The following is an 18911-nucleotide window of genomic DNA, read 5'->3' on the forward strand; positions in this document are numbered from 1 at the left end:
CCCTGGCTGGAGAGGGTCAGGGGCCCGTGAGCAAGCTGCCGTGGGCTCTCCTGTCACCGTCGAGCGGAAGAGTGGACGGCAGCCGTTCCCCAGGGCCCACAGGACAGGCCATTCCCGGGGGTCACACACACGAAGCCCAAGCCGCCACACGCAGGCGCACACCCGCCGTTGAGTCCAGCAAGGAAAGCCCTGTGTGGGGCAGAGGGCAGTCCCCGCAGCGCACGCCGAGGCTCCTCCCCACCTGCTGTCTCCCGGCAGAAGAGGTGCCCTCCCTTCCCCGGGCACACCAGATGGGCGGAACCGCAGACGCTCGCAGGCCAGGCCCCCCCTGCATCTGACAGGAGACCAGGAGCGCCGACTGCCCGTCGCACAGAGCGGGCCGGGGCCCGGATAGGCATCCATGCGAAACCAGCCGGATATCTCTCTTCGCTCGAAGTAGACACTGTTGTTCGTACCAGAACCAACTCAAACTCCTGCTGCGTTGGCCACGGTCACTCAGCGCTTTCGTGGGCAGTGGGAGCCGTGCCTGGCCTGGCACCTTCTCAGGCTGTCGGTACAGGCTGTGCACAGACAGAGCCCACACGGCGCGGCTGGGGCACGGGGGAGACGGAATGTCAGAGAGCGGGTGGGGGTGCAGGCAGGCATGCCCGGGAGCATGGCAGCCAAGTCAAGAGAAGGTTGGCCGCGGCACACGCCCTGGGCCCGAACCCAGTGGTCACAGCCAGGAAGGGGTTCGGCAGGAGGAAGGGCCGCAGCCCCCCTGCCGTACCCCCACACCCCTGCCGGCCCAGGAGCAGGGACCCCTCCCCAGGCCCACGGGAAAGGCCCTGGCAACACGGCCCACACTGACCACGCCTGCCCCACCCCGAGACCGGCCTTCTCTGGGCTCCCTGAGCACCCGTCTGTCCCGGGTACACTGTCGGCGCTTCACCACAGTCACGACCCTGTGGGGGCTCCCGCCTCACTTCTCCGCTCGCCTCCTGATGGGAGGAGAGCGCCGTGAGCAGAGCGGGCACCCGGCCCAGGACAGGGCGCCCAGTTTTCTCTACTAGTCCCGTCACGGGTCCTGGCCTGGGCTGAGCGGGAGCGGCCTGTGTGCACACGGCCGAGCAGGGCCCTCACTAGACACGTGAGGGCCTGGGGCGTGGCCATGACACGGAGGAGGCACCCACCTCACGTGGGGGCTCCCTCACAGCAGATGCTCCCTGGATGGACCGAACGCTGTGCCCCCCAAATCCCTATGTTGAAACCCTCATCCCAATGGGCTGGCGCGCGGAGGTGGGCCTCTGGGAGGTGCTTAGGGTTGGACAAAGTCACGAGGGCAGGGCCCCCCGACAGGACTGGCGCCCTCAGAAAGCGGACTGTCCCGCCACACGAGGACACGCCGAGGAAGCAGCTGCCTGCAGCGTGGACAGGGCGCCGGCACCCTCACCTCAGACGGCCAGCCTCCAGAACGGAGAGAGAGAGGCAGAGCCTGCCGCGTCAGTGGCCTGAGGGCCGGGGCCGGGCCCCGCTGCCTCTAGAGAGATCCTGGGCTTCCGGGGAGGGTGGGGGGGGTGGCCGGGCATGAGGGAGAAGCACACGGGACCCCACAGCCCCCCCCCCCCGGGGGGGGTGCTGCCCAACCCATCCTCAGGCTGAATTCCTCTTTAATGAGACGTCACTTTGGAGACGCATTTCAGAGCCTTCAAAATCGCAGCCCGAGCCTCGTCAAACCAGCCAGAGATTACTTAAGATTTACCGCACGGGCGCTAAAATAAAATAAAATAAAGTAAGGCGGGCCTGCGCGCGGCAGCCCCTGTGACAGCACCATTTGTAGTCGGGACGGAGCGGCCTCCAGACTCATCTGCTTGAGCTCAGCGGCTTCTGTTTACCCCGCACTTTCACGTCAAATGAGTTTGGAAGGAGTGAAAAGTGACAGGCGGTTTAGGGATATAAGTCACGTTTCAGCCGCAGTTCAGATTAATGAACTTGCTGGAAGCCGCCGAGGGCACAGGCAAATCCACAAACCTGAGAACAAACACGTTAAACCCTCGCTTGGCGGGAGCCTCCACCGACCCCCAAGACACCCCACACCCCAGGGCCGGTCTGGGCAGCAGCGGCGTGCGGTCCTCGGGGCCCAGCCGTACATCCTGCGGGTCCCATAGCAATCCCACCCGCAGCCCCTGGGGCCACCAGCCACTGCCAGGAGGGGCCTGCACCCCATAGTCCCAGGCAGTCGGGAAGCGCGGCCCCATCTGCCTGGAGCAAGAGTGGCAGCGGCCCTGCTGCCCCCATGCTCGCTCTGACGCCAGGCCCCTTGTGGCACAGGACCGAGTGCGGCAACCCCTCGCCACAACGAGGGGTGTCATCCCTCCGGACGGGGAGGGCACGGACCTGCCACGACCACTGGCCATCTATCTAGCTGATAAGCCAGGTTCCGCCCCGGCCCTGCTCAGGACACCTGGCCACTCCGTGAGGCAGCCCCAGGGGCCTCTGGGAGCTCCGCCCCCCAGCCTTCCCGCTCGCTCAGGGTCACACGGCGTGTGTTCCCCAGCGGCGCTCCCCAGGCTCCCCCATGACGGCAGCATTTCCACACACACATATACACAGCTTTCTCTCCACGGCGGGTGTCTGCAGGAGGGTGGGATCCAGGGCCACCCATGCCAACACCGGCACTCTCGGCCACCGGGTCACCTGACTTACTTCCCGCCTGTGTCTCCCAGTCCCCAACACTGCCGACTGAGACTTCCAGGACTGTCGGGGCCTGCCTGCCACACCCCCCAGGGGTGTTCCCCTCTGAGGTGCGTCCGGATCAGGAGGGCCAAGGAGAGCTCACGGGCCTTGGGCTCAGGCTGGCCACCCGGCGGGAAGCCCTGCTTTCTCACCCCTGAGCCCTCAGACCACACTGGCCTGGGCCCAGCCACCGGCTCAACCCCTCCTCATGCCCAGGGAAAAGTTGAAGAGCCTGCAGATGCACAGGGTGGAGGTCAAGGCCACAGGCCAGGCCAGTCGGCCAGAGCCTCCCTGGACCCACTGACCTCACACAGGCAGCCCCCAGCTCTGACGGAGCTGAAAGTAGCAGGTGAGTGGGCACCAGACTGGCCACCGGCCCTGGAGACAGGCCCTTTCCGCTGCCTCAACAAGACAAGCCCAGGCGGGCGCAGCCGACAGGCCGGGAGGCTGGCGGGCGGCCACTCTGCTGAGAAGGAAGCCCACCCCCCACCAGGGTCCAGCTGACCTTGGGCAAAGGAAGCCCAGTCCGCTGGCAGCCACGTTTCCCAGGACCTGAGCCGCTCAGCCCTCGGCCTCCACCACACCCTACTCCGCAGGCCCGCGAAGCCCGGGGGCCTGGCCCCCAAGAACCTAGGACTCTGTGCTCAGGGTGTGTCCCGGAGCCCTGGCAATGGGTAACACAGACCTGGAGTAAAGCGGTCAGGTGGAGGGAGACCCCACTAAGCAAAGCCTCCACACGTGGCCTCAGATTACGTGTATCCGTCCTGGGGGAGTAGGGCCCAGCCACGCCTGCGCACACAGGGAGCGCTGGAAGCCTCGAGCACCCGCAAAGCTGACCTGAGCCCGCAGCCATCGCGCACGAGTCAGGGCCACAGGACCTGAGCCGTCTGACACCAGCACGGCCTGGCAGAGGGCGTCACAGAGCCAACCAGAGCGGCGTCCTCACCCATAGCCGGGCCCCTGTGCTGGGGCACCCACACGGCCATGGCCCTCCCTGCAAGGCAGCCGGCCCGGGGGGAGCCGTGGCCAAGCAGGGTGGGCAGCTGGGTCCGGGCCTGTCCGTTCTGAGCCGGGCCTACGGCGCCCACAGCACGAGGCCCGCCTCCCCTCACGGCCCATCCCACCCACCTGAGCCGGGAGGTCAGACCTCGCAGACCTGCCCACACGGCATATGGACAAGCGCCCTCTCCACCCCCACCTGCTCAACTCCCACACTGAGGCGCAGGCAAGTATTCTCTGTCCTGCTGCCGACTGGGCTGCTCCCCACCTAATGGACTTGACGTTCTGCCTGGTTATGAGGCGGCTACGGCCCAGGGGGGGTGCACCCAGCCACCCCCCCCAGTAGGCCTCGCCCCACTGGGCCTGGCAGCCCTTTCTGGTCAGTGACCCCCACAGGGCCGCCCCAGCCCCCAGCCACGCCCCCTGGGGGAGGCGGGACCGGAATTCGGACCGCGGGAGGGGAGGCGCGAGCAAGATCAATAAATCTGAACCTCATTCACGATGATCTGGGGCTCTTATTAAGTAAATTAATTTAAGTTAATTTAGCTCGATCATGACTCCCGATCACAGTGATTTAGTGAGGGGGAAATTGCATTAGGAAAGGCCATGCTCACTAGATAGGAGAACGGAAGAAAATTAGACCCACTTAGCACTGTGAATTAATATGGAAATAGCAGGTGTAAATTTAACCTTATCGAGAGAGTGAAAATTATCTTCATAAATTTGTAGAAATAGCCCCCAAGATACTTATAAATCTATTTAAAACAAAAATATTACAAAAAGTGCAGTAAAATTAATTTAAAATATACTTGCAGCTATTGCCTCCAGAAAAACCAGCAGCAGGGCCAAGTTCAGTGCGGCCTCGCGGTAACGGAGGAGGGAGTGGGTGCCGCGGCCTGGGTGGGCCGATCGCCCTGCCACAGGCCAGCGGGCCAGCACCTCCTCTCACAGCCCCAGAGCCAGGGAGCCACTGGCCAGCAGGTGGGGGGGCTCCTGGTGGGCTAGCAGGATGGCCCCTGCCCAAGATTCTGTGTAGTCCAGTCCCGTGGGGCACAACGGTCCCTTGTCCACAGCCCTCGGCCAGAGTGCCCACCGCACCCGGGTGGAGGCCGACGTTGGATGAGGGAGCTCCCACTCTGCTCCCCTAGGAAGAGGCTCCCAGAGGGCGCCCCGTTCCCACTCACCCACCAGAGCTGCCGCCCCACCCCCCACCTCAGCAAAGGAAGGGGCCATGCCCCCCACGACAGGCCTCCTGAGGCCCCAGGGCTCAGCAGGCTCACAACAGGGGTCCCCGACTTCTATCCCCTGAAGCTGCTGCCCCAACAGAGCCCTCCCACTTCTGGGCCAGGGCACCCAGAAAATAAGTGGAACCGTCCCCACTCTGTACGCCCTCAGCCAGGAGCGGCCCAGAGCAAGGCTGCAGCACTGGGGGGTGGGGTGCAGGCAGCACCCACTGGGGGGGACATGGAGAGGGCCGTAGCCCCGTGTGCCGAAGGAAAGATGGGCCACATCTCCCAGAGGGCAGCTCAGGCCCTACCTCTAACCAGAAGTTTCTCCATGAAGTGGAACAAAGCCCGGTGTGGCCTCAACTGTCCAGATGGTGGCTTCCCCCACGGACGTCCCCTGCCAGCTAACAGCCTACAGACAGCGGTGGAGGGCATGCGTGTCTGTGCACGCGTGTCCGTGAGTGCACGCGTGCGTCCGTGAGTGCACGCGGCATGCGCAGGCTGGCCGCAGGTCTGCTGCAGAAACTGCTACACAGAAAAATTAGCCTGTTCCACGGCCGGCAAACTGTAGACCAAGCGCTTCTGCGTGGCCAGCTCGGTCCCCTACAGGCCCCAGGCCCACGGCAGCCCAGATGAGGGCGTCCTACCTGGACAGCGAGAGCCGCCGTGACCGCCAAGAGGGCAGGGACAGAGGAGACTGGGGGGCGCTGAGAGGAGACACGGGCGTCTTCTTGACAATGCGGTAGCGGGTCTTGATCACTTTGCTGGTGGGAGGCGTCCGCAGGGTGTGCACGCTGGATGCTGCGGAGAAAACGCACACAGAGGGGGTCAGTGGAGGTCAGCAGGGGGCCTCTCGACTCACTCCAGCCCCGCCCCACACAGCCCCAGAGCACCCAGGGGCCCGAGGCTCCAGAGAGCTGGGCACAGGCCTGGAGTCCTGAGACACAGGGCACTGGGGATGCCGAGTGACACGTGGGCGGGGGGGGGCGGGGCGGCAGAAGCGCCCCGGGGCCAGCTGACTAGGGCGGCACCATGGGCTGGTGCCCCTCAGCAGGCAGCCCCCAGACTCAGGACCCCCACTCTGGCCCCAACTCCCCAGAGCCTCCAGGAGTAGCGCGGAGGGGGCCGCAGGAGGGCGCAGGAGGCCGGGGTGCAGACTGCTCGCCTCCCTCTCTGGGCACCCCCAGCACATGCTCACGCAGATTTATGTATTTAATCACCAATGTTTTCATAACATCTTGCGGGGGATGTATGTACACCACAGCTTCTCTTTTGCTGAATGGTTCATGCAATTAACAGGATCTGTTTTGCCCGAGTTCCCCTCCACTTGATAGCCGGCAATTTCTCCACAGCTTCGAGGAACGTACCTAATTGCCCGGCTCGCATAATATACAGCTCTAACTGCCCAGATAATTAAAGCGAACGCAGCGCGGGACGGGGGCGCCGAAGCCTCTCGTGACCCAGCCCACGGCCGGCAGCCTCTCCGGAAGCTCCCCTCTCGGACCGGCGCCGGGACCCAGGCTCCCTGTGGGCCCCTCCTCGTCCCATCCAGCCTGCCTGCACAGCACCCCAGCATGGGTAGCTTCCTGGGGCTCCCACTCACAGAGACGCTATGCCGGGTCAGGCCGTTGGGCAGTGGCGGGGGCGGGCGGGGGGGGGGGGGGGGGGAGGGGCGGCGTGCGTGCCAGGCGAGGCCCCCAGGAAAACGCACAGGGTCTCACTGCCGGAGCATCAGCACCAGAGCACACCCGTGACCCTTCAGCCAAAGGCTGCCAGGGCCCCAGGTGGCCCGGAGGGCGCAGTGCACGGGGCGGCACCAAACCCCCACGTCCCCTCGCTAGTCCCGCTCGGTGCCAGTCCTTTGGCTCCTCCGACAGCGCGGACCAACGCTCCATGACCCGGGCCTGCTCCGCTAGACCCTCCCAGAACCCACAGATCCCGAACCAGACTGGGAACCTCCCCGTTGCCGGCCTGCAAGGAGCTGTTACGAATCACAGACTGCGTCTAAAACCCATCTTTCAGAGCCCTAGACCCAACAGACTCCAGCCCACAGCCAGGCCCCCGAACCAGCTCCTGACTCCACACACCTCCTCTCCAGGCTTGCCCGGCCCGCCAGAACCCACTACACCCAGGGGGACACCTGGCCGGGAATAAGCAGGACAAGCCTGGTATCTGGCACTGTGCCCCTTGCCCGGATGTCGGAAGAGCCCCTACTCCAGGGGTCCCCTCACCCTCTGCCAGGGTACCCATCAACCCACACGGCAAGGCCAGGACACGGCATGGGTCAGAGCCCTCCCGAGTGCCCCGGACTAGAGGGTCCACGCCTGCTGCCAGACCAAGGAGACTGTGCAGGGCCCTTTCACCTGTCAGAGGTGGACGTGGGCTTCAAGGCCCAAAGAGTGCCAGGGGCAGGGCACAGCTCTGGTCACCAGACTGGCGCAGGGACGCACAGCAGCTGCCCACCAAAGGGAGCCACGACACATCCAGGTGAGGCCAGGACAGACACCCCGGCAACAGGGGAGACCCCCCCCTTCTCCCCTCACCCCTTCTGTCTGTCTCTGTCTCTCCTCGGTTCTCCCTCCCTCCAAGAGCAGCAGCTCCAGGGAGTTGGGGAGAAAACAGAAGGTCAGCAAAACCAAAGGGCGACATGGCATCACCAGGGACACCTGATCTTGCTGAGTGACCAAAGTGAGTAGATCCTTAGCTCTGAGCACCCCACACGCTCTTGGGACGCAGGGGAGAGCCTCGCACACAGTGGGCATCGATAGATAAATGTTTGCTGAATTGAATTTTCAAGGTCTTACAAGCAAGGATGGACCACAGAAAATCAATAACAGCTTGTTCCAACTAAGAGCCTTCCTCTAAGTCATCCGGGCCCCAAGCTACCCTCACAGCCGCCCTGCTCCCTCGGCCCTTGCATCCGGACAGCACGCCTGACCCCAGGCCTCCCAGGCAGCGGCCGCTGGCTGCTCTGGGATGGGAGGTGCCACACAGCCCTGGCACGGCTGGAGCCACACAGCCCTGGCTCTGCAGCTGGACTCCTGCCCGGGAGCCCTGCTGACTCACCAGCCCCACCCCCTTCGTCCTGAGCATAGGGAACCCAGGCCTGGCCCAGCCCCACTCCCCTCTTCCGGATGTGAGCACTGCCACCTCTAAGAAGCCCCCTCCTCCGCCCCCACGCCCAAAGGCCTGGACTCTGCATTCAAGTTAACAGGCAACTGTATTCAGGATGCACTCCTGCAAAGCGCAGGCCTGTTGTAAAATCAACTTTTTGCTTGATTTACTGCATTTTACTTATTAGTGCCCAATGACCACTTCTGGGAGACACAAAGTAACAAGGCAGATCTCCTCTTAAACAGGCAGCCTGGTGTCCTTTGCTTCACACGGTCATCTGTGAGGCCCCACCCCCCGTGGTCCTGAGCAACAAGGGGAGGGGAGGGCACAGCAAGGCACACCCTGCCCCACGGCGGGGCTGTGACCCCTACAGCCTGGCCTGCTGGTCACTCCTGGCCCCCATCTTTCCTCAATGGGCAGTTTAGGCACAGGCAGTGGAAGGGTTCACGGCACTGACCCCGGAGAGACCGCCTAGGGCGCCCATGCCAAGAACACACAGGTGGGTGTGTGCCCCCATGGCCAACAGGCGCAGGGATCCTAACACTGTGCCTGCACACGGGGACCAGGAAGCTGGGGTGGGAGGCGGCAAGGCCCGCCCCAGGGCGAAGGTGGCACACGCCCACCCTGCTCCCCGTGGCTCGGGAGCCCAGGCCTCGCCCCGACCCCGCGGCTGGGAAGGCAGCCCAGCAGCCGGCCATTCCCCCCGGCTGGCGGAGGGTTTGTGTAGATAATCATGTTATTTAGATAGGATGTGGGTTTAATTCCCTTCATTACAGACTCCCAGGGTTGTAATTTTTTTTCTCCGCATGATGTATTCCCTGTGGCACATTTCACTCAAATCAAACCCTTCGCGCCTTTATTGCCAACGAGGCCCGGGCGCCGCGTTATCAGGCCCACACACACAGCCCTCTCCGCCCTGCCGTGCAGAGGTCACTTCTAATGACTAATCGATCTCATTAGCTTTCCTAATTAAAAACTTTACTACCGCAATGGAAGACGAACTACAGAAAACTGCTGGCATCATATTTGAGTGGGATATGAGCCCATCTATCAGCGGAGCCCTCGCGCCTGCACAGTCGGCCCGGGGGCCGGCCTCCCCCGCGTGCCCGTGCTCGGGGGCCCCAGACGGAGTGGGGGGACTAGGCTGCACCCAGGAGCCCCCCTGAGCACCGAGCACGGGCACGCGGGGCAGGCGTGGTGGCAGGGAGGGAGGCCACTGAGGCCCAGGGAGGCGGGACACCCATCCAGCGGCGGAGCCGAGCCAGCCTGGCTCCTGCCCCCAGCACGTCCTGCCCTCCGTGATCCAGCTGTGGAAGCGGGGCACACACCAGCCCCTCCCAGGGCCCCAGAGCACTGGGCAGATGGCAGGAAAGGGAGGGCCCTGCCCCATCCCGGCTCCCCCAGTCCCCCTCCTGACCAGCCACCAGACGGGAGAGCCTATCAGACGGAGGTCACAGCTCTCTCTGTTTTAGTGCAGAGCAGGAGTTGAGACGGAGTTCAGATTTTTATGGAACTTCAAAGGGCAATAACTAGGTAGAAAATGAGCTGCTAATTTCACAACTGTTTAATGAATAAGGAGAAGACAAGACTGTGCAAAGGGCTGCCTGAGGCTGCTCCCCATACAGGCGGGCAGACTCAGGGCTGAGCGAGTGTCCCCAGCAGCACCCCACTGTCCGGCGCCCTAGGGAGAGGCCTGGGGGGGGGGGGGCGGGGCGGGGACCACGCGCCCCTGGCTCCGTGGCCTCCCATCCACCAGCCTCTGGCCTTCGCCCAGCAGCGGCCCATAGACAGGGGCACTGGGGCCTCCAGAGACAGGCCCCATGAAGATGACAGACCTGTCCACAGCTGGCTTCCCACCCCGTTCCAGAAGCCTCTTCCCTGAGCCTCTGGCCTCATGAAGAGGCAGCGGGGGTGTTGCTGGTGGAGGCACAGACTAAGGGCAGGGCTGTCTCCAGCGCTTCTTCCCTGCTGGGGGACAGGACAGCTGAGCAAAAGCGAGTGACTGGTACCTAAGCACAAACTTCACCTGTGCCAGTGGAACAGGACTGGACAGAGCCCGCAGACGGGATCCAGCCTGCCTGTCGTGCACCCTCCAAACCAAGCCATGCTCCTGGAAGACGGGCCCCAGACCCCTGGCCTCTCGGGACTGCGGCAGCATGGGGCGGGGGGGGGGGGGGGGGGGGAGACCCCTCTGGCTGAGGGTGGGGAGCCCGGCTGGTGGGGTGGCCATGGGGCCAAGGGCTTCTGCTGGCCCGGGCTCTCCAGTTCCCAGTCCAGGGAGATTCAACTCCCTCTGCCTGATCCGCTTTTCATCAACACCTACCCTGATGCGTCAGTATCTGCGAACAGGCTGCAGACAGCTCTAAAAGGCCGTGCTGCGGCTCAGCATTTCAGAAGTCACAGGGATTTCTGCTCTTCTGCCACAGAAGCCATTGTCCACTCTCAGCCGGCTCAGGTCCCAGCTGGTCACCCTGCTGTAGGCTGGTAGTGCCCCCACCCACCCGCACCTGCCTCCCGTCAGGCCACCCACAGCCCCCAACCGAAATGGGCACAGGGCCCCCACCTGACCAGGGCCCGTGGGAGCCAACTACCGGCAAGCTGTGTGCACCCAAACTCACTCCGAAAGGTCTTCCTTCCAGCCTTAACCGGAGTTTTTGATGAGGTGCCAACTCGACCCGGCCCCGGGCCTGGCACTGGGTGAGGGAGGCCTGGCCTAAGGCAGACAAGAGGGGCCAGAGCAGGGAGGGGGCCGCGCCACGGAAACCAGCCTGGCCCCCTCCTTGGCACAGATGTGGGACAGCACCTGGCAGTGGGGTCGCTGATGTGCCCGAGAGAGAGGGTGGGAGGCCCCTGTGAGCACCTGGGCACCTACATGCCCACAAACCCGTCCCCTGTGGGGCCTCTTCCCTGGGCAGTTCCTGAGAACCACGGCCTTTGGGGCAGGCCCCGGACACAATCCTGCTCTCCAGCAAGAGCAAGGCTCTCAGATCAGCGGCCAGCATATGGTTGTGACCGCAGCTGATGGTGGTCAGGGGTGCAAAGAGGTGCACACGGCAGGCAGGACCTGTCACGAGTGCCCCCAGCAGTGACACCGCTGGAAGGACCGGGAGGGGCCTGAGTGGGGTCCAAACAGAAGGGACAGCACAGCCACAGGCCCCAGGCAGTGAAAAGCAGGGAACAGCTCTAGGCAAGCAGGGTGCTGGCTTCTCCTGGAGGAAGCGGGGAGGTGCCCTGGGGGCTCCCGGGGGACGAAGGAGCAGCCGGCTAGCACGGGGCCCGGGCCTCCCCACACCGCCTCCAGGTTGGCAAAAGGCTCATACCTGCGGCCAAGGCCTCACCTCGCCCTCAGACTCTGTACCACCCCAGGGGCGGTGACAGGGGCAGAAGTGAGGGCCAAGCAAGCCAGGTGGGTCTGGAGAGTGCGCAGGCAACAAGGAGCCCACAGAGAGCCAACGGGAGGACTGGGCCCAGGCAGGCTCCCCGCACCCAGCTCGAGGTGCATCACCCAGCCCTCCAGGGCCTTACCCTACCTCCCTGACCCGAGACCAGCCGCTCGACAGACCGTGGGTGCAGGGGGCAGGGGCAGGTGAGGTGCAGGTCAGCCCAGAGGCGCCTGGTCTTCTCGGCAGCGGGAGGTGCCGCAGGGGCGGGCCACTTTCCCCGCTGGTGGCAGGTGGGCTGCACAGTGGCCACAAACGCACATGTCACAGCAACCCTGCAGGACCCCAGCAGAGCCCGGCTCCGTCCTAACGGCGGGTGTGCCGCACTCCTGGCAAAACGGCCACGGCAACGTACGCAGACCAGCAGGCGCACCGGCTGAGAAGCCTTCAACGTGCCACGGCGTCCTCACGTCTGAAACCCCGCGGGGCACCCGAGCTGCTTGCGGAGCCCTGGGCCTGGCAGGACGGGCAGTGCTCGAGAGGACCAGGGCGAACGGCAGCAACACGTCCTGTCTGCCTGGGGCAGGGCCGGGGGTTGGGGCCCGGAGAAGGGCTGTGGGGTGGGCCCCAAGCCCCACTCGGCCTCAGAAGGGACAGTGAGGTGTGCCCGCTCTCTCTAGACACCGCCCGTCCACCAGGGCATTTCTGAAGGTCAACGTCATCTGAGCTGACCCCTCAGTGACCCCCACGGTCCTGGAGACGGTGGAACCGGGGCCGCATTTGGGGGTGAAAAGGGCCCCACTCCTAGGAGGGGCGAGCCGACCCCAGAGGCCACCAGGAAAGGTCCGTGGATGCACACCATCTGCAGGAAGCAGCCAGAAGGAAGGCCTGTGGGGTCCGGGCTCTGGTCGTCGGGTGCCGCCGAAGGGGGTCCCAGGCCTGCTCTCCCCTCCCCTCCCCACTCAGCCTCAGGCCGGTTGCTCCCCAGTGTCCGCAGTAGCTGCCAAGGGAACGCTGGCCCGAACTCCGCCCTGGCGACTCTGTGCCCCCGGCTCTGACCGCAGTCCCGCCGCACGGCCCGGCCCACACGCCCGAGGCTCCGCACGGGGGCCGGCACAGATGTATGCACACCGTGTGCGGTCATTTCCTGAGCATGTGGCCCGCCTGCCAGCCCCTCTGAGACCCACCAGGGCTTTTGCAGCACAAGCCCAGACCCTTCAGTTACGCGCTTAACCAGGAAGGATGTGTCCAGACACAGGGCTGGTCCACACCCCCCCCCCCACCCCGTCTCAGATGGGCCCCCATCTCTGTGCTACTGGGAGATCAGCACCCGGAATGGGATCCAGCCCTGGGATCTGGGGCGAGGACACCGACGCCCCAGTTTCTACTGACGCCGGTGCCCCCTGGCTGGGGGCGAGCCTCAGGGTTCCTCCAGGACACCGAGGAACAACCTGGCCATCTCTCCACACTGGGCTGGACTGCCCTTCTCCCCCCCCCCCGCCCCCCCCCCCCAGGCCCACCACATGGGAAAGACTCAGCCAAGGGCCCCGGGCAACAGGGCGGGCCGCTCTACCCAGGAAGCCGCTGGGCCTGCTCCCAGCTGGAACCACGGGCAGAACCCACCAAGCCGGGTCCCATTCGGATGGCGGTGCTACCGCTGTGGGCAGCGTTGGCTTCAGCTCAGCCTTTCTAGTCTGATGATCTCTGCCTTCTAATTGAGTTCGCGGGTCAGCGCGTTTAGGGCAGTAAGCGGACACCTTGCCACACCTGTGTCGGAGCGCTCGGGGCTGCCGGGGGCGGGGGGCGTCTGGGCCTCCCAGGCCTGCAGACCGGGGGCCCCTCCGCCTGAGCGCCAGCGGGGCCCCGTGCCGGCTTCCCCCAGCCCCGTCTGCAGACTAGTCTCTGGTGAGCCTAGAAGCACGCGTCCTTTCTGGTCAACAGCCCCGACCTCCTCCCTGATCCCCCGCCCGTCCGTCTAGGCCCCTCAGCAGCCGAGCTCAGCTGCAGCGTCCGCCAGACCGCCCCACGAACGCACACCCCCTGCCCGGACGCCGGGATGCTCAGGGAACCTCCGGCGCCCCCTACCCGCCGCTGCCTCAGACACAGCGGCTTAGAAAGTGCCACCGGCTTCCCCCGCCAGGCCCCGCGCCAGGCTGTTCCCAGCTGCTCTGTCAGCGGCACCCCACCTGCGGCAGGAGGCGAGGGTCGGCAGCACGGCCCCTCGGGGCGGCGAGGGGCGCGGGAGATTAGCGCTGCTGGGCACCACTTCCCGCCGGCCAAGCGAGAAGCCAGCTCCCTGCGGGTGGCCACATGGAGCGGAGGTGGGCACCGGCAGGCTGCGAGCCAGGAGGCAGACGGAAGCGGTTCCCCCCGCCCCACCGGCCCCCAGGCCCCTCCACTGTGTGCAGGGGATTCCCGGGTTCCCCCACGAGGCTCCCAGCCTCTCTCCCTGCACCCCCCCACATGCTCCCAGGCCCCTAGGCCCCTCCACTGTGTGCAGGGGATTGAGTCCCAGGTTCCCCGACAAGGCTCCCAGCCTCTCTCCCCGCCCCCCCCCCCCCACCGGCCCCCAGGCCCCTTCACTGTGTGCGGGGCATTGATTCCCAGGCAGGGTTGGCTCTGGCCGGCTCTAGTGGAACATCTTCAGCAGAAGGGGGAGCCTCCGTTCCCTCCTGCCCTCCACATAGGACACACAAAGCCCGACGAACAGCACAGCTGACGGGGCACATTGGCCCCTCGGGGTACAGATGTAGGGAGGAGCCCCGCTGGGGCAGGTCGGCGCTAGGCCAAGGGGCCTCTGCCCAGGGCCCCTCAGGAAGGACAGGAGAGGAGCTCGATTCCACTGATGCCAGCCTGGAAAACAGCGGCCAGGAGGCAGACGTCATCCTGCCCCGTAAAGACCGCTATAAACATGCCCACAGACCTCCACCTGTACCGTCGCACAGGTGCCCTGCTGTCCACCCAGGCCCCGCAGGTACAGGAAGCACACAGGTGACGGGACCTGGCCGCCGTGTTCCCACCCGAGAGAGCACAGCCGTACCGTGACAGAGCCCCCACCCTGCGAACACTTATTCGTGTGCTTGCAGGGGCCCGTCCACTTCTCCAAATGAGGCGTGACAGCAGCCCAGGCAGAAGGCAGTGCGCGCCCCGCCCAGCGCTCACCCGCCAGGAGCTGCCAGGGACTGAGCTCTAACAAGCTTCAGTGGTGGGATGACTGGAATCACAAAGTATGAATTTTTATGAGTCTAATAAATCACTCCACTTTTCCTGTGTTTGATGGTTCCCAGCACTTCCAGTGCTGGAAGAGCCCCGCTGCCATCAGATGGTCTGGCCCTCGTCTCTGCCGGTGGCCGGGGACAAGGAGCCAGGGCAGCTGGAGACCCTCCCGGGCACCCTGGGGCCATCGGAGGCCAGCGCGTCCACAGACCCCCGCGGAAGTTCTCAGGCCGGCTCTGCTCCCTCTGCTCAGAGGCCAGCCCGTGGAAAGGGCGCCCTGGCCAAATCAGCACGGACCCGAGCACACACCCCTCTGTGACAGAGCCATAGGGACCCCAGGGCCCGGGAAGGGGGGTCTGAGGGGCAGCAGTCCATCCAGCCCCACTGATTTCCCACGTGCACCCCGCGGCCTGCAGGCGCTCGCCGCCAGCCTTCCGCCGCACCGTCATCCAAGCCGGGGACCGGCCGCTGACAAACGGTTAGCGATGATCAAATCACAGAGGCAGCCCGACAGGCCATACGTCACCGAGCAGCCATCGGCCCTGCAGCCTGAAGAGCGTGGGCGGCTCGGTGATGACAAACAAGGGCTGTCAGCTGCCTGTCCCCCAGCGGGCCGTGTTCGCTGTCGTCCCACACTACCTGGTGTTTAATGACGACACTGTCAGCCCAAGACGCAGCGCCAACGCCGCCACGGACTGTCAGGGCCCTATTAGAGGAAAGATTGAGACCCTACTCTTCTTAAACTCACTCAAGCAACACAAGCCGCTAGTTCCTATAATTATTGTGCGTGAGCCATCGATCGTGCCGACACCTGACCCGTCTGTATGAGATGGGAGTAGTTTGCTCCGTGACAGTCGCTATAGATTACGGGGGTGGGTCGTCCCTCCCCTCTTAACCACGGTGCTACCTACCAGAGCAAGGGGGAGACTGAGCACCTCTCACCGATCCCCCAGCCGCAGGCATGGGCACGGGGGGCAGGGAGGCCCAGCACCTCCTGGGAGGTCAGGAGGCACCCCCACACACTGGGAAGGCCACGGGGGCACCGTGGCGGGCAGCTAAGGAATCCAGGCAGGGAGAGGACATTCCAGGCAGGGCACGACTCTGGCTCAGCACGCCCTGCAGGACCCCGGCACCCCAGGACAGCACGCGGGGAGCACCAGCGCCTCAGGCAAGCACACATGCGTCAGGGAGTGGCCGGCGCCCCCGGAGGGCGCCGGAGTCTGTCCATGGTGCGTGGCGGGTCCGGGGGCTCAGCTCCAGCTTCAGGAAGGCAGAGCTCGTGGCCAGGGGGCCCACTCTGGTCCCTTCCTCCCCTGGCCCCAGGTCACAGGACAGGCCTGTGCCCTCCTGTGCTCAGAGCCCAGTTCTGGCCTTGGCAACCCTGGGGACCCCTCAGCCCTTCTGAGGCCAACCGGTGCTCGTGCTCGCGTGCAGGCCTCTGGATCCCAAGTCGCGGAGCCCCCAGAACACAAGGCCCGGCCCCCAGGCCCACGCTGACAGCCATGATACTCGGGGTCCGTCGTCCACAGCCAGGCACCGAGCTGGGCGAGCCCATCTCACAGCCCCAGGATTAGGTGGCCTGAGGTCCATCTACCACTTCCGTGGAATCACGCAGCCAAGGACAACAGGAAAGTTTAAGACGCGAACAGTGAAAACAGCGTTTGGAAAGCAACTGCAGAGCAGAGCAGAGGCCTGAGAAGGAAGCGGACTCCACGCGGGGCACGCTGCCACAGGGGTGCGACTCCGGCCCCAGCTCCTCGCACAGGCCAGGCTCTGATGGAAGGCAGCACCGACACCGCTGTGTCCCCTGCAGGAGGTTCTGGCAGGAACTGGCTCATTCGCTCTTTCAACGCATTTTTGGCAAGACCTGTCGTGCACTGGGAAGAAGCAGGGAGCTCAGCGAGCCCCTCAAGGTCCTCTCCTGGCAGGTGGGCACCCCCCAGCCTTCCCCCCCGCCCCCCGCCGAGCCCACCCCGCCCCCAGGAAAGGAGGGACCCTGCCCCCAGGGAACACGTCAGGGGAGGGGAGGCAGTGGCAGCACTTGCTGCCCCCCCAACCTGGAGCGCCGCGGGGTCCCTGCCAGGGCCCAGCCTGCGCGAGGCCTTCCCACCCGGAGCTGCAGGGACTCCGGGGCCCGCGCCACAGGAAATGCCTGAACTCCTCTCCAGGTAGCCCATCCTGTGCCTGACACAGAGCCTAGATGACCCTGCGGTCCTGCCGGCCTAATGCCAACTGCTCTCCCTCGACCCCAGCGCAGCCTCGCTGCCCGGCAGGGCCCGGTGCCGGCGGCCCGTCCTCCCTGCGACGACGCACAGAGTGGGGGCCGCCTGCTGGAGCCCCTGTGTTGGTAAACACGGAGCTGAGCCCAGCGCCGCTTCCCCCCCACTAACACCTGCCAGGGGACGGGACTTGAAGCCAGCCCAGCAGGAGAGGCCCGGGAGCGGGCCACAGTCTCCTGCCAAGGCGTCTCACCTATGCCACTGCTAGGGCTCACGTGCCCAGTGCAGCGGCCTGAGGCCACAGCCCCCACCACCCAGGCAGGACCGGTGCCCGCCAACACCTTCCCCCGCACCGGGCCTGCTAGCGTGCGGTCTCCGGCCTCACAAACGTCCGGTGCTCTGTCATCTCGAAGCCCCTTCCATCTGGGGGCCTGGCCAGACAGGGACGGGAAGGCCAGCCTACCAGGTACAAAGGCGTTCGCTTCCACAGCCAGGCTGAAACCCCAGAAGACCAGAGGCTCTGGGCAGCAATGTGGGGGCTCCCAAGTCCACCAGGGACAGGTGAAGGGCCACATCCACTCTTCACCAACAGCACCGGGGCCCACATTCAAGCAGGGCCAGTCCAGCCAAGGGGGCAGAGCCTGGCCCATGAAACGAAGGCCCATCTACCCCGCCTGGTAGCTGCTGCTGGGGGGGACTTCTGGGTGGGCAAGAAAGTGATGGGAAGGGCCCACCGCTCCCAGATGGACAGACACCCCACATTCTGAGCCATGAGAGACGGGGAAGAGCCCAGCTCCCTGTCCCGGGTGCAGGTCTGACACGCAATGATGCTGGTGTGGGGGAAGGCAAGGCTCAGAGCGCGCCCTGTCCTCCCTGTGGACGCTGACGGCAATCCCAACAGCAGAGCCAATGCAGCCATACCGCCCACGGGGGAGGAAGGGCACGCAGAGCCTGCCTCCTCCCTAGTGACCCCCTGTTCTCGCCCACAGGGATGGGAGCACCAGGAGGGGAGTCCCCCTAGCAGACACAGCAGCCCCAGCCCCCAGGGAACCGCAGCTTCATGAGGGCCACCCGCCCAGGCCCGGGGGCCCTTCCACCAGCCTGACCTCACAGGGGCCGCGGTCCCAGCTCCCCACAGAGCCCGGGCCTGGGGGCTCTTGCAAGGGCACAGCGTCCCGCTCACCACAGCTGCACCTTCTCTCAGGGTCCCTCCCCTGCTTCCTCTGTGTTGGGGCTAAAGAGAGATGCTTGCCAGGGAGGCTGCAAAGAACACCTCTAGAAAGAGCAGCTGTCACTCACAGAAAACCATGTGTCCCCCTCACAAAACCCAGACTGCCGGGACCCTCTCCTGACATTCCCTGGTTTCCCTATGGGCCACTGCCTTTCTGGTGGCCACAGTGACAGGGCTATGGTGCAAGGGCAGCGAGCGGGCCACAGAGGCGAGCACCCGGGCAGTGGGTGTGTCCCGGCCTCACGCACCCCGAGTCCTGCTTGGGGGTCCATCGTGGCTGCCACAGGGCCAGAGACAGCTCGCCACGGCAGCCAGAGACAGCAGTGTGGGAGCCACACGTCCAGGGGGCCCTAGCTCCATTACTGCACAGGGAGGCCTGTACAAACTGGCTCGTGCTTCGCACATGCAGAGAGAACTGCCCAGCAGAGCCACATGGGCCTGGCCGGGGAGGGGACCGCAGGGAGGAGCTGGGGACACGGCCGGCTTTAGCGGGACCTGCACTGCCCATACCAGCCCGGCAGGTGGCACCCCACCGTGCTCGGCCCACCTCTCTGCCCAGGGCCCTCCAGCCCCAGCACAGGGTGCAGCCACCAGGCCAGCAGCAGCACGGGCCTCAGTGATGGCCCCGTGGCCACATGGGCCACACACGTGGGAGGCTCCGCAGGAGGCAACGTAAGGCCAGAGGGCAGCTTTAGGGGGGCTCCCCCTACAGATACAGGCCTCGGGGCTCTGTGAGTGGGAAGGAGAGGAGCGCTGGGGAGGGCGTAAGGAGGAGAGAAGGGAGGGACAAGGGAGAGAGGGGCAGGCGGGG

At 65.3% G+C, this 18911-nt stretch overlaps 1 protein-coding gene across 2 annotated transcripts in view; it reads right to left on the reverse strand.

Annotated features, from left to right (window-relative positions):
* The window catches only part of ZC3H3 (zinc finger CCCH-type containing 3), an 88045-nt gene that overhangs the window by 47087 nt on the left and 22047 nt on the right, over positions 1–18911 (reverse strand). For both annotated transcript variants that reach the window (XM_042923281.1, XM_042923280.1), the window contains exon 4: positions 5588–5741. In XM_042923281.1, coding sequence (XP_042779215.1) covers positions 5588–5741 — 154 coding nt within the window. The remainder of the gene's footprint in view (positions 1–5587; positions 5742–18911) is intronic.

This window comes from Panthera leo, chromosome F2, assembly GCF_018350215.1.
Source record: "Panthera leo isolate Ple1 chromosome F2, P.leo_Ple1_pat1.1, whole genome shotgun sequence".
Lineage (NCBI taxonomy): Eukaryota > Metazoa > Chordata > Mammalia > Carnivora > Felidae > Panthera > Panthera leo.